Here is a 15093-nt window from a genome sequence, read left to right on the forward strand (position 1 = left end):
CTTGCAGGTAGTATTTCTTCAATGTTGTCATTGCATTATTATACATCTCACCCCTAGTTCGTCTCTCCATCGCCCAGTGATGTCCTCCTTTGGTTTTTATGTCTATGCTACGTTCAGCAGCATCGCTCCATGGTCTACTGATTTCTCAAAGTTGTGTTCACTGACTGCATTCACACTTGAACGTTCCCTTCACTCCTCTGACCATGAGATATGCCTTCTCAGATTGCTCTAATGTACCTTTCATTCCCTCATTATGCACTGGTCTTTTGTTTGACACCCATTGTTTTTCTTGGAACCTCAGTGCGTAGTTTCTTTTTTCTTTCTGCAAGACTATTTTAGTTATGTTATTTGGTAGTAACAATTATATATTTATCGAAGCACTCTCCAGCCACAATGCCCCCGGTTCTAGAGTCCCGCTTCATTTAATTATCTCTTTTTTTGTACCTCTCTCTAAAATGTCTGTACCTCCATTCCATGCGGTACAAATTGGATATTTCTTACATCCATCTTCTGGTATTCTGCCCATTTTGGAATATTTTACGTGTATGGTATTCTGTGCACCATATTGTAGCTCTGATCCTTGGGGGGTTTCCAGAGCCTTTGCCCGGTCCAAGTATAATGTTGATGATAAACGCCCACGAGCACCTCAGTGGGCTTTCTACATATAGGAGCTGCTGAGATTGAACATTTTAAATGTGCCCATTATATATAAAGTCCAGTGCATAAAAGACGTGCAAAATGTGTAACCCACAGCACTAACTTCGCAAGCCACAATGGCACATCCAGGAAGAGGGCGCGTCCTTCTGAGGGCGAGAAAGAGGAAACACAGCCACACTGAAGCAGAGGCAAAACTAATCTCACTTTTTTGCATCAAGCACCATCATGCACTAAAGGGAATATATGTCACAGCGGCACAACACTGGAGAAGGCGGCAAACAAGGGGCAGTCCCTCCTGGACCAGGTCAATCCCCTTGGTGTGCAAACAATAAAAATACATATGGTTAACAAATGGTGGCAGAATGTGTGATCAAAAAGCAGTTGGCCAAATAGGCTGCAAATGACCTTGCCCTGAGTGTGATGGACACAGCCACATTGACATTGAACAAGTAAATGCACTGAACCATATCACCTGTGACACAGCCCCAAAATATGAAAACTGACAATCCAATCATACTTCATGTATACATGCATGTGCTCATAAATTTGTCAAAAGTAACGCATACAATTCACCCAACAACATTGGACCCGGCATGTGAAGGACAATGTACTCAATCAATTGGACATCGAGTGGCAACACACATACACCTGGAAGTGTATATAAGCTTTGCACTGTGTTTCTGATGGGGATGCTGTGGCCTCTTGCAACTGGTTTCTGTAGTGCAAGGGTTTGGGAAACCATATGGAAGGAGTTCGGGCGCCAACATTCCAAAACTGAAGTTTGTACATGTCGAGACTTGAACTATTCATTTGCAGCTTCAAGAAAATGACAGATGAATTGGGGTAAGGCTACTTGGTAGGTGGGTGTTAGGGAGATTAGATGTATCTATTTTACGCCAAATCCCTTCTCCTTGTGAGACCCCCAGCACCTTTTGCTGAACTTCTGCACCTTTTTCTTGTTCTCCTGAATGAGGGGAGTCTTTTTCCCCCTCATTCATTCTTTTTGCTCTGACCATGGGATTTTACTTTATTTTATGGAGTTATGCTTTCCTCCATACTTTTTAAAGGCATCTGGGTTTCACTTTTGCAGCACACAGCACCCTATGTACAGTGTGGCTGGTAGCCCTTTGTGCCCTCCTTTTTAAATTATTTCCTTTTCCTTAAGAACTACTGTTCTCATGGGCACAGGGATACCTTTTATCCTTCTTAGCTTTTCCTTTTGAGAGATCAGCACACACAACCCTATGTGGAGGGTTCCATGTGACGATGTCCCCGCAAACATGTCGCCATGCAAATAATTCGCTGAAAAATGGCAGTTTTTTGCAGAGACATTATTACATGGAACATGCGGGGGACACCCCTGCTACTCCCAAAATCTTTTCTTTTTTTCAAAGGGAGCAGGGGACACCCCCGCAACTCCTGAACCTCCTGTCTCTATATGACATGCATTACTTACCGTAGAAGCATTTTGGATGGTTGTATCTGCTTAGATTCACATGCTGTGCATATAGTCTGACATCCAGTGGTAATCGCAGAGTATTGCATCTTGTCTTTCGAGAATTGAAAGGGGACGTTAACATGGGCGTGCCTGTGACACTATCGCTACGTGGCATGTAGTGTACCCAAGATCCCTCACGCATCGAGGTCCCTCCGATTGTATTTTTTCTGCCGTGAGGGAGCCTTATGACCATCGTGAGTACAGAAAAGAGAGAAAGTAGTAAGACGTCTATGTTCCTTCCATCCGAGCAGGGAGGAAGGGTGGGCGCATGTGAATCTAAGCAGATACAACCATCCAAAATGCTTCTACGGTAGGTGATGCATGTCTTCTGATGTTGTTAATCTGCTTAGAATCACATGCTGTGCATAGACTAGCGAGCAGTACCCCGAGTTGGAGGTGGGTTGTGAGAAGGAACAGTAGTGAAAAGATGTCTTAGTACTGCCTGTTCCACCTGAGAATCAGACCTAGAGTGAGTGTCTAGGCAATAGTGTTTTGTAAAGGTGTGTACAGAACCTCAGGTTGCCGCTTTGCAAATAGACTCAAGGGAAACAATTGCAATGAATGCTATGGAAGCCCCAGTGCCTCGAGTAGAATGTGCTCTAGGCTTGAAGGGCAGTTCTCTCTTAGCAAGAGTGTAGCAGAGTGTGATGAATTTGACAATCCAGCTAGAGATAGTGGATTTGGAGACTGCATCTCCTTCTCTTCCTACCGCCACTGAAACAAAAAACTGATTAGTCTTTCTCAGTGGTCGATTTCTTTCCATGTAGAACATGACTGCTCTGCGTACATCAAGTGTGTGCAGGCTTCTTTCTCCCATGCTTGAAGGGTTTTGAAAGAACGTTTGTAGTTCTATTGATTGATTCACATGGAACTTAGAAATGAATTTAGGCGCAAACCTAGGGTCAGTGTGTAGAACCACCTTATCTTTGTGAACTGTTACAAAGGGATCTAGGACACAGCGCTTGTAGTTCACTTACTCTCCTAATAGAGGTAATAGCTATTAAAAAAGCAGTTTTATAGGTGGGATCTTTAAGGCTCGATCTGTGCATGGGCTCGAAGGGAGGCCCCATAAGTCTAGTCAACACCACGTTTAGGTCCCATCCAGAAGCTTGGGTTAGAAATGGGAGGGTGAATCCTTTTCACTCCCTCCATGAAAGCCTTAACTTAATAACTGGTATCTTCCACCACAACACGTTCTATTGTGATGTAGTGTAGGCTAAAAGCACAGCTAAGTGAACATTTAGAGAGTTAAAGACCAGGCCTGAGTCAAGTAAATGAGTTAGGTACAAAACAATGTGTGTGGGAGAGCAGTTAATCGGGTTAATGCTCTTTGAGTTGCACCAGATGACAAAACCCTTTCCACTTACTGGAATAGCAGTATCGAGTGTTCGGTTTTCTTGCCTCCTTGAGAATGTCCATACATCTCTGAGGGAGCTGCAGGTGCCCAAACTCTATGACTTCAGGAGCCAGGCCGCTAAATTCAATGTCTGCTGGCATGGGTGAAGCATCTCCCCTCTATCTTGCGACAACATGTTGTACGGGCAAGGCAGTTTCACTGGAGCAGATAGGGACATCTCCATCAGATGAGCGAACCAGGGTTGGCGGGCCCAGATGGGGGCCACCAGTATCATCGTGACTGGTACTTGGTGCATCTTGTGCACTATTTTGTTGAGAAGAGGAGTCGGGAAAAACCGTAAACAAATTTCCCTGACCATGTTATCCAGAGTCCATTCCCCTTGGAACGGTTCTGAGGGTACCTGGAGGCATAATCTTGGCATTGAGCGTTCTCCAGAGTTGCGAACAAGTCGATCTCTGGGAAGCCCCATTCTGCGAAAACGTTGGAGACAATGTCTTCGTAAATCGCCATTCGTACTCCATTGGCAGTGGGAAATCTCTGCTGAGTACGTCTGCTAGAAGATTGAGTTCCCCTGGAACATGTTGTGACAACAGGAACATGTTGTGTTTGAGAGCCCACTTCCAAATGTTCCGTGACAGTTGGGACAGCCCAGGAGAATGAGTGCCCCCCTGTTTGTTCAGATAGTACATGGCCGTGGTGCTGTCTGTGAGGATCAGAACCATCTTCCCTTGATGTTGTGTCTGGAAAGCCTTTAGTGCTTTGAACACTGCCAACAGTTCCAACAGGTTTATGTGGTTGGATGCTATGTCTGACGACCAACCTCTGTGCGCTGTCTGTTCAAACAGGTGAGCTCCCCACCCTGTGAGAGATGCGTCTGTAGTTAGTGTGGCTTCCACTGCGGGGGTGGTGAAGGATTTCCTCTTCAAAAGGTTGTCACTCAACCACCACCGCAGTGAGAGAACGAGGGCTGGCGAGACAACCACTAGATCGTCCCATTGTCCGCTGGCCTGACACCACTGACTGTTGAGGCACTCCTGCATTGGACGCATGCGCAAGCGCTTGTGAGGAACCAAGTAAATACATGACACCATAATTCCTACAGTCGCATAGCCTTGCGTACCGTCACCTCTCGACTGGCTATATATTGAGGGATTTGAAACAGCATGTTTTGCACCCTCTCGTAGGAGGGGAAGACGAGGCTGTCCTTTGTTCGACTTAGAGCCCCTAGGAGCTGCTTGAGCTAACTGTGGTCTAGGCTGGATTTTTTCTTGTTGATAGAGAATCCCAGACTGAATAAAAGATCTATCGTCCTTTGGGTATTTGACAGACAGGTTTCGTAAGAGTCCCCTGTTATGAGCCAGTCGTCGAGGTGAGGATAGACCGGGATGGATTGCCTGTGCAGGTGTGCAGCTGCCACCGCTAGTACCTTTGTAAATACCCTTGGTGCAGATGCTATGCCGAATGGTAGAATCTTGAACTGATAGTGCTTGTCTTGTATCATAAATCTGAGGTATTTTCTGTGCTCTGGCAACATTGAAATATGAAAGTATGCATTTTTCATATCCAGTGTTGCCATGTAATCCCTCTGTGATAGCGGTGGAATTACTTCCTGCAGAGTGACCATGCAGAACGTTTGTGGCTTTACAAATTTGTTCGCTGGGCGCATATCTAATACAGGGCGCATGGTTAGATCCTTTTTGGGTACAAGGAAGTACACTGAATAAATACCTTCTTTTACCTTTGACAGAGGTACGACCCCTATGGCTCCCTTTTTTTGTAGTGTCTCGACTTCCTGAAGAAGGATGCGAAGATGGTCTGGTGTCAGTCGTCTTGCTCGTGGAGGTCTGAATGTTGGGGACTGGTTGAACACTATACAGTACCCGTGGGCCACGGTCTTTAGCACCCAGTAGTTATCCCCTCCCATGTCTGAAGGAACGATGTTAGCCGGCCCGCGACCACATGGGAGGCGACCCGAATCTTTGGGTCATTTTGAACCTGAGACCGGGGCGCCTCTGGGGGTAGAGTTCCGCCCCTTCCTTTCCCACGACACTGACCCCTCTGGGGATACGGGGTGGTGGATCATCTGGTTCCCTGTGGAGAGGACCAATTGTTTCCCGAGGTGTACTGTTGTTGAGGGAAGCGTTGGCCACGAAAAAGTCCTCTGGACACAGATCCTCATCTTGTAGAAGGTCTTTGTGTAATTTGGTCTAGCGTTTTCATGGTATCATGCTCCTTTTTTGCGGTCTCGAGCGTCTCGTCGACTGCCTTTCCAAACAGGTTGGATTCTTCCAAGAGTTTATTTATAAGTGACGCTTGCGTCTCTGGCTTGAACCCAGAGTTCCTTAGCCACGTGTGTCTCTTCAGGAATGTGCCCTGAGCCAGAGATCGACCAGCTGTTTTGGCGAAATCCAAAGTGTTTTTAAGTATGCTTTGGCTCACTTGTCTGCCCTCGGTCACTGTGGCCAGGAGACGAGTTTGTAGTGGTTCGAGAACCTCCTGTAGGCCTTCTTGTAACGAGGCCCACTGTGTGTCCACGTAGCTGGCCAATAAGGTGGTATTGTTGGCGATACGAGTTGAAAAAGCTGCAGCGGCCGTAACACTCTTCCCAAGGGCATATTTGACCTTCTTTATCACGGGGTGCCTCGCCGGTTGACAGAGGAACCCCTGCCCTCTTTCTTGTAGTGGTCACCACCAGAGAGTCTGGGGTGGAGTGACCTCTGATATAAAGGGGGTCTGAAGGAGAAGGATGAAAGAACTTTTCTATTCTCGGATTAACCCCTCTTGTGAGAGCAGGTGTTGATAAGGAGGGGTCCAGATGTTTTTTAATCGAATAGAGGAGAGGAATGGCCTGGCTGGCCGGTGGCTTCTCTTTGAGAATTACCTCCACAAAGTCAGCTTCAGGGACAGCGTCATCTGTGACGATTTTGATGTGTTCAGCTGCTTTGCGCAACATGATGTTAACCGTCAATTGATCATCCACTGGCGAGGGTTGCCTACTGGGAGCAGTCTTGGGGAAATCCAAACACTGGGCATCAGTATCTAGTGAATGATCTGTAAACTGCCATGGCTGAGGATCACCCATATCTGCCCCCCCCCATGGGATCATGCATGTCCTCAGGATTGGTGAATTGATCTTCATCCTGGGTGTCTGCAGGAATATCCTCAGTGAGGTCATAGGTGTATATATCCTCTTCCTGAGAGGCGTCAAAGAGTCTTGGGAATTTTGCTACAGGGTCCAAAGGGCTCTCATCCCGTGGTCTTCTAGGTGTGGTTGCTCTGAATGGGTACCAATCCTGTCCAGCCTTTCCATACAATTTACAAACTTCTCTCTAGTCCAAACAGAAGACCTACAATGGTCTACAGGTGGAAAAGGATCTTGAAAACACTCTTCTGCCATAAATCGTCGAGATATTTGTCTCAAAGTTGATGAAATCCCTTCCTCGCTGTCCAAAAACTCCTCTTAGGGGATCAACAGAGGTGGGTGTCCCTGTACCTTTCCTTCGGCTTAGGGGAGGGTTCCGGTACTCCTCTTAGGCTATCCTTGGATTTTGATGGATCCTTGGCCTTTTCCGTAGGCCTCTGTCAATCTCTTGACTGCCGTCTTTGAGAGTTGGTGGAAATAATTCTCGCTATGCTGTCGGCAACATCCTCCGCAGGTGGCGGTGCTGGGGCCTTGTCTTCGGCGAACGCCTTCTTTGGCGGAGCCAGAACCCTGTTGTTGCCGGATGTCTTCTTGCTATGCATCTCGACGGACCCGGGATATTAGAGATAGCGGTCTTTGCCTTTGATGGCCCGGTTGCTAGGCACATATGCAGCTGCGGGGAGGGCTGCCGATCCTGATGGTCCGCGGTTGCCGCTGAAGCTTACGGTGTACCCAGTGGTGCTGAGGTCTTCTTCGACTTAGCCGAAGATTGACTAGGGGTTGTGTGCTTAGTGCTATGTAAATGTTTGTCTTTGTCACCGGGGTGTACCTTCCCCATAGCAGTGCCTGAGCCGTGCCTGGCAGGGCCGGGGACAGATGATGCAAAGCGGGAGCACTCTGTCGAAAGGTCGACGACCTCTGGGTCGTTCATCACTATTGCCGTTGTCACATTCGGTGGCTGCGGCAGCGGGAGATAATTCGGCCTTCGACATCCCATAGGCCACCCACCACTTGACTTTGCGCTCCTTTAATGTCTTAGGATGGAGGAGCTTACAATCTACTTCGTTGTGATCGAGGGGCAACAGTTACACCATTTATGCTTATCTCTCCAAGGAAATTTACCTTTGCAAATGGGGCAAAACCTAAATAGAGTCCTCTCTATAGCTGAGGATGGGTAGAGTGAAGAAGACCAAAAGGGAAAGAGGAAGGAAAGGGAAAGGCATTCGCAGATTGTACAGAAATGTCCACCCTGACCCCACTCTCCCTACTGTGAAGGGCGGCGGAAGGCACGGCCACGTGGTCGGCAGTGCCGACTGCATCACCATCCGTCGAAGTTCTGATGATTCAGGTTTTCGGCAGAGATCTGGAACAGCCATCGAAATAAGGGACGGATAGGGTGATCTTAAGTATTTTATATATAAAGTTCGACCAAAGGTTGAGGGGACAATAGGCAATGTCTCTGACGAGCTCTGCATAAGGCGACCAGTATGCTGGGCGGAAAAAAACAATCTGGCATGAGGGATCTTGGGTACACTACACGTCACTTAGGGATAGTGTTACAGGTACGCCCATGTCGACGTCCCCTTTTCGATTCTCGAAAGACAAGGTGCAATACTCTGCGGTTACCACTGGATGTCAGACTATATGCACAGAATGTGATTCTAAGCAGATTAACAAACATCAGACATATGGTTGCCTATATAATGGTGCCACCCTTTTCCCGGTGACATTATGTACGGCGACCATATATATAGGGACATTATTACCTGATACCATGCTGAGTGCTGAAGGGTTACTTAATATCCCCTTTCTCTCTGCTCCTGTAACAGTCCTGTTACAGTAACAATCATACAAGTATGGCTGGTGGCAAGGGACGTGTTCTATTGACTTTTGTGCAATTTGTGCTTGCAGGCTGTTAGGGAGATTTATCATTTTATGCTTCACCTCAACTCCTAGTGAGACCCCCAGCACTTTTTGCTGGACTTCTGGGGACCTTTTTCCCTTCAATCCTGAATGAGTGGAGCCTTTTTCCTCTCATTCATTCTTGTGGGCTCTGTGTTTTGGAACTCTATTCTTTGTGTTCATCTGTACTATGGAGTCAGTCTGTTCCATAGCTCTTAAAGGCATCTGTGTTTTTACTACTGCAGCACACAGATCCATATGGGCAGTGTTGCTGGGGACCCTTAGCGTCCTCCTTTAAGATTATTTTTCTGTATCCTTAAGTAACTGCAGTTCTTAGTATCTCGCCCAAAACCCTACAGTCTTAGAGATTGGCACACACAAACCTTCAGTGGAGTGCCAAAGGGATACCCAGTAACCCCCTTCTCTCTGCTCCTGTGACCTTTTAGTCACATAGACAATCACCTAATTATGGCTGGTGGCAGTGGACGTGTTCTACCAACTATTGTGTCTTTTTTGTACCGCAGGCTATGTCCATAGCTGCAGTAGTGCACAATAGGGGCACCCAAGTACTAACTTGGAGCCTCCATTCTTTTACCATTACTAGTATGATTGTTCTTTGTTATTCCTTCTTCTACCATTCTGGGAGGAGGGGCGATGTGTATGGTTTGTCTTTGGCAGGGTCCAGTAGGTATGCGACATCCCTTCCAGTGTCCCTCCTTTTGTCACCACGACCAAGGAACAGAAGACCGGGTCTGCTGATGTTGCACTGTTTGAGAATCCAGCTGCATCTTCTTCATCACTCCTCAGGTACTGTGGGAATCAGGGTAGTACTTACCTGAAGCCATTTTGCTGCTCCTGTGTTGCTGGAGTGTTGATTCTGGTGTTTGGGTGTTCACCGATAACGATCGCCAAGGCCTTGTACACCTTTATGGAGCCTTTTCAAAGGTCCCCGATACCAGTTTGAACCACAAAAGCATTCTACTTACTTGTAATCAAAGCATCCTGTGGAAATGTACTTTTTCTGATGCTGTGTCTAACCTGCATTCCCTCCTAACCGCCTTTGAAGAACTCATACCTAATTAGGGATGGACTACCAAAGCCTTGAGGCCATTGAAAAGTATTATACGCCTAAAAACGTTTTGAACTGCTATTGCTGGTGCTGAATAACCCTTTTTTTATTCCTACAACAGAATATTTTCTGCGTTGCTATAATAAGCAATTTGATTTACCATTGAACTGTGTTCATGATCTGAATCCTTCCTTACCATTGGTTTATTCAGCTGAAGTATTGATGATGTTTTCTGTTGTGTTGATTAGTTTAAATATTACTTACCTGAATATAACTTTGCCTTGTGTATATAAAATAAATGTCTATTTTACTATATCTGCAAGTGTGTGAGAGTACTGACTTATACTAAGGGTTGGGGCCTGTATACTAAGAGATCGTTTTATAGAGTCTGACCTGTTGATAGACTTTAACAAAACTCCCCTAACAGTGGGTATCCAGAAGGGGATCTATGTGATGACTGCGCCGCCCATAATGTGGACTTTCTAAAGGCTGACTTCCAATTACAGCGAGGCGCCGCGATCACATAGATCACTGTGCTTCGCAACCCCATGCCCGCCTCCCCCTACCCACTTACCTTCAAGGCGGCACACACAGAGGTGTGCCTCTGACTCTCCTCTATCCCTGCAGCGCCATTTCTCTGCCACTAGCGTGGGTCTGAACTGGCTCAGCAGGGTCCTTTTTCCTCTTATTTTGTTTTTGTCATTACCCTTACCCCTGGCCCTCACTGGCAAGTCAGCCATCCAGTTAGGGCCAGGTCAAAGGCCTTAAAACCTCATCCAAGACTCTCTTGGAGTCAGTCCAGGCACCTTTGACGCCAGGCTCATAAACATCATGAAGACCAACATTAGAATGGGACTATTTACTTGGGACTATTTAGCTTGGGGGCGTTGAGCCAACATGGAGGCACACACATAGCTCAGTTACAAGGAAAAGAGCTATGCGGTCTAGTCTTTTGGGTGTGGCAGGCCTGGGACTACTTTACCTGGACTACTTTGGGTGTGGCAGGCCCAGGACTATTTTACCTGGACTACTTTAGCTGAGACTATTTAAACCGCACCCAAAAAGCAGAACACGCTTCGCGTTATTCTGCTGTGGGCAGCTTAACGCTCACTGTGTCCAGTTCATTGATGTCAGCTTACCTGAAACCAAGGACCTGCAGAGAGAGAAAGAACACTACAAAACTTACCTGGAATAGTATCCTGTCTTCTATCCATCGCTGACTTCAGTTCCACTCACCTGAAGGTAGGAACTTCATCATCTGGCACCGCATGCATCCTGAAATACCATAACCTAGAAAGAGGAGAAAGTAAGACAGCATTAGTAAACGTTTACTCACGTTTCCTCCCGAACGAAGAAAGCCACACAATTCTTACCTGGGTAGTCATCTCCTGGTCAATATCATCACTGGAACATCACGGCGCTCGGCGAGGAACATCGCGACCTGCAAGGAGAGAAAAGACACAGGTTAGCAATATACAAGGCGAAACAGTGCCGCGCATCGCGCATTACTCCCCGGACAGCATCGCGCACACCGCACTTTCGCCTACCGGCTCATGCTCATTTTCAAACTGCATGACAACACCAAAATACCTTTCCATACCTAAAAGGAAAGAAGCAAGACATTATTATTCAAACTAAGAGGAACAAAAGAACTGCATATAAAGACTGTAAAGCAGCAAACCTATGGAGTCGCAGCAGGCCTGGATTCCCACAGGGGGCTTGCACCAGTGAACTAACTTGGTCGCTGCTTGCCCCCTACATTTACGCGCCCATGCCATGAGGAGCAGGACGGAGAATCAACCTTTTACAATATTAAGACCCATCTTTAACCAGAGGCCTTACCAAGGGACCGGGAGAGGGTTTGAGAGTGCAAATCATCCAACCAGGGCTGGGTGGCGTTCCCGTGGATACCAGGTGATTGTAACAGTTTTTACTTTTATTTTCTTTGTTGTCCCCTGCTTTTATCTAATGGAAGTGGGGGGACACCTCTGCAACCCCTGACCACCATTACACTGACTGAGGGAAGCGTTGATGTGTGTTTACGTCGGTGTGATGCTGGCCCTCTTGGGAACAGGGCCTTCAAGTTGTGATTCTTGAGCTGTGGACTGTATCTGCCAACTACAAAGTAACACAGCATTTCCCCTTTGCTCATCGGAGAAAGCCAACAACGCCCAGCCTGTATCGCAACGGTCTAAGGGACTACATGTGATGTTAGCTGCCTGCATGCCTGTCTTTGCTCTCTGCAAGTCAAGTCTAGCATCTTCAGAGATGGCATTCGTGGGTCTATAAGAAAGATGTGTTGGATTTTGCGGGGTAGACCCTTGCAGTAAGTACCACGTTCACTTTATAACCATCAAAGAGAGGCATACCAATTCCCCTTCACAACTACTCTATGAACCTTGGAGGAAACTACAACGCTGTGCAGATAGTGGTGTTGGTCCACTCGACTTCATGCTTTGAACACGCACTTACACAACATCAAGCTTTCATACGTCGAACTAAAGAGTTGCGTGAGCATGTGATGAAGGCACGGATGAAAAATGGTCTATTCTCAGTTGTATGTTTTGAAAAGAATGCGCAGCACACGTTCATGGTGCATTGGCCAGACTCCATATGTTAATGTGTATAAGCTGTGCACCTGCATTTCCAAATGTACAGCTACAAAAAGTGATCAAATAAAAAGTGTAGGTTCTCTCTTAATGTTAACTCATTGATTGAAACATGTATGTCACAGGTCCTCCTGCCCTCCACATATTAAAGCCAACCGTAGACAATGGCAGTCTAGCGCTCGAATGTGGGCGTTGCCAAGACTGAGACGAGCTGAAGCATATAAAGCGGTGTACAGACCCACATAAGACATTGTGGAATTAAAGTGCCTCTTCAATATCAATTTCGTTGATACTCAATTTGAGAGGAGGGAGGAGAGGAACAAGCGAGGAGGGAGGGGATAGCTAGGAGTTTCGGAAGAAGAGCGAGTGGAGCTGGGAGAAAATAAATAAGCTGCCCTAATGAAACGCATCCCCCCCTCTATGTTTCTCCCTATTTTATTAGAGAGTAAACTCATCTAGGGTTCCCAGGGAAGCGTAGCAAGTGCCATGCTTCAATGACAATATGTTACCTTCCTGAATTGTTCAAAAGTAATTTTTTTTCAGGTGTATATCTTTTACAATTCACAAAACCATTTCAGATAAAACATAATACAATATTTTCTTTTTATTTTGCATTTGTAAAGTGCTCACACAGCCCGCTGGCATCGAGGCGCTGTTACAAGAATTGTTTTCTTTTTAGCTGCGTAATTGTTTTTTTCTTAGTTGCATATTTATAACGTGCTTAAACACCCAGAGGTTTCTAAGTGCGACCCAGGCATCGAACCTGTTACTACGTGTCGTCTTGCTTCCAAGACGAGCGCGTAGCCACTGAGCTAGCCTCCCGGGATATCAAAATCTAAGTTGACTACTGGCTCCTACAGTGCATTAAGAAGTGCTCAATGCAAGTGACATATGACATTGCACATGAGCTGTACACTACAAATAGTGTCCTACCTAGGAGCATTTATATTTCATATGTATTCTCATTTTAGTACAAAATAGTACAAATGCGGCATATCCCACAGGTGCAAAGTCTGCATTTCAGAAAACCTCTGGATGTTCTAGCCTAAAGTTCCCGGTAGTGAACTCACAGTTACATGTGTATGTCACCATGACTTCACTTGCATCATATTCACCATTGTACATGCATGTGAGTCTCTTTTCTGTATTGGACATCCGTGTACATCATTCTCGCACACCCCATGTCAGCATGTTCCCCTTTTTTAGTACATGCATGTATACTTTAGCAACGCCATACCTATAAGCCTTATCAGTACTTGTTAGTAGTTATAAGTTAATATACTGTACATGGACCTTCCTTGCCCATGAGTCTCCTGGCTATTGCTGAATTGTTATGAACTGACCCAGGAGTGCTTAGCCAGCTACCAGTCATGCCCACTGGGTTGGCGAGTAAGTAGAGTGAGCTGGCGTAGCTCCACATTGGCTCTCGCCCTTTGTGCCGTCATCAGAAGGCGTAGTTACGTCCCCATCAATACAGAAGCCATACCTTACATGCCCCACTGGTGATCTTCAGCAATGTATGCAAGTTCTGACTGGCATAGAGGGGCAACTGGGCATTCACAGGCTTACCTGACGTGTAATCGGGAGCTCGCCTCTCACAGTTTTCTCCGAATGTTCCAGACTGGCAGACACACAGACACTGCGTCTCAGAAAGCACGGGCCTGGCGTTGTTAGGGCAAGGCGCGCATCTGCACGGGTCGAACCTCTCCATGTACTCAGTGACAGCCCTCTGCAGGTTGCGACGCTTAGTCACGGCACAGGGGACATCCTTCACCAGGTCCAAAATAGGGGCCAGCTGCCAGAAAGACAAGCACACATATTACCCTTTGTTGCGCTATCAGCATTTATCTGTGCTTGGATTTACTTGCTGGGTGGAAAACATCAACGCCCCACCCCCTTCCCTTCTCTCTACCCCCCTCTGTAGGATTCTGTTGGCCAACACATCTGATATTGTCTCCCCCATGGCACTGGGTAAGGCTTGGTCCGAGTGCTGCAGCTCACAGTCCCCTGACTTGCGTTCACGTGACCAGTTCTGTAATCTTGCCATGCCGGACCCATGCATTATACATCATTATTTAATTATAGAAATCACATTTATGCACAGTTATGCATGACGCTATCTCCCGCGCAATCCGATTCTGATCACGCGGCGGGGCCTCCCTCGGGGTGAGAGATGTCACTACGCAGTGCAAAGTTGGCAGGTCACTAAAATACGAGCGACCCGTTGTTTGCTCCCTCTCCCATTCCCATTCAGCCCTATGGGGCCTGAAATGGGAATGGCGAAGGCCCGGATCCGGGTTCCCAGAGGGAGGAATTACCGGGCCCTCCAAACTCGGAATGGCCCGGTAATTCCTCATTCTGGGAACTTGGACCCGGACCCGGACCCGATTTTGGCAGCAGCCATGCCGCCAATAGCGGCATGGCTACCGCCAAAATCATAATGATGCCCTATAAGTTGACACAGGTTTGAGCCCTTTGTGCGTTTTACCTTTTGCGGGCTTCAGCCCTGAAGCCCGCTCCTGGCTCCAGTGTGTCTGGAAGGACAGGAAGTGAGGGAGGGAGGAAACACTTGTGTATGGACATGTTATAAATGCCATAGCATATCAACTCCCTTGTCCTTTGCCTCTAGGTGTGCCTGAACGAAACCAGTCCTGATTGGCCAGCTGGCTGCCTGGGAAGGACAGCCACCCTGCTGGGTGATTGACAGCCTAGGGCTGTGATGAATGAGAAGAAGCTTAAAAAGGCAAGTTCTTGGGACTGCGGGCAGAGTCGACCACTGGAAGAAACATCTGAAGAAGAAATCTTGAAAAGAAGGCCGCTGCAACCTCTTGGACCTCGAAGTGCCCGGTGAAGCCCTGC

The 15093-nt window shown here is 47.1% G+C and overlaps 1 protein-coding gene across 1 annotated transcript in view; it reads right to left on the bottom strand.

Annotated features, from left to right (window-relative positions):
- Positions 1–15093, bottom strand: part of LOC138511482 (complement component C6-like) — a 504666-nt gene that overhangs the window by 164900 nt on the left and 324673 nt on the right. Inside the window, exon 11 of the mRNA XM_069627197.1 lies at positions 13804–14029. Within this exon, the coding sequence (XP_069483298.1) occupies positions 13804–14029 (226 nt within the window). The remainder of the gene's footprint in view (positions 1–13803; positions 14030–15093) is intronic.

The sequence above is a fragment of the Ambystoma mexicanum genome, chromosome 6p (assembly GCF_040938575.1).
Source record: "Ambystoma mexicanum isolate Mex_15411 chromosome 6p, UKY_AmexF1_1, whole genome shotgun sequence".
In the NCBI taxonomy this organism is placed as follows: domain Eukaryota; kingdom Metazoa; phylum Chordata; class Amphibia; order Caudata; family Ambystomatidae; genus Ambystoma; species Ambystoma mexicanum.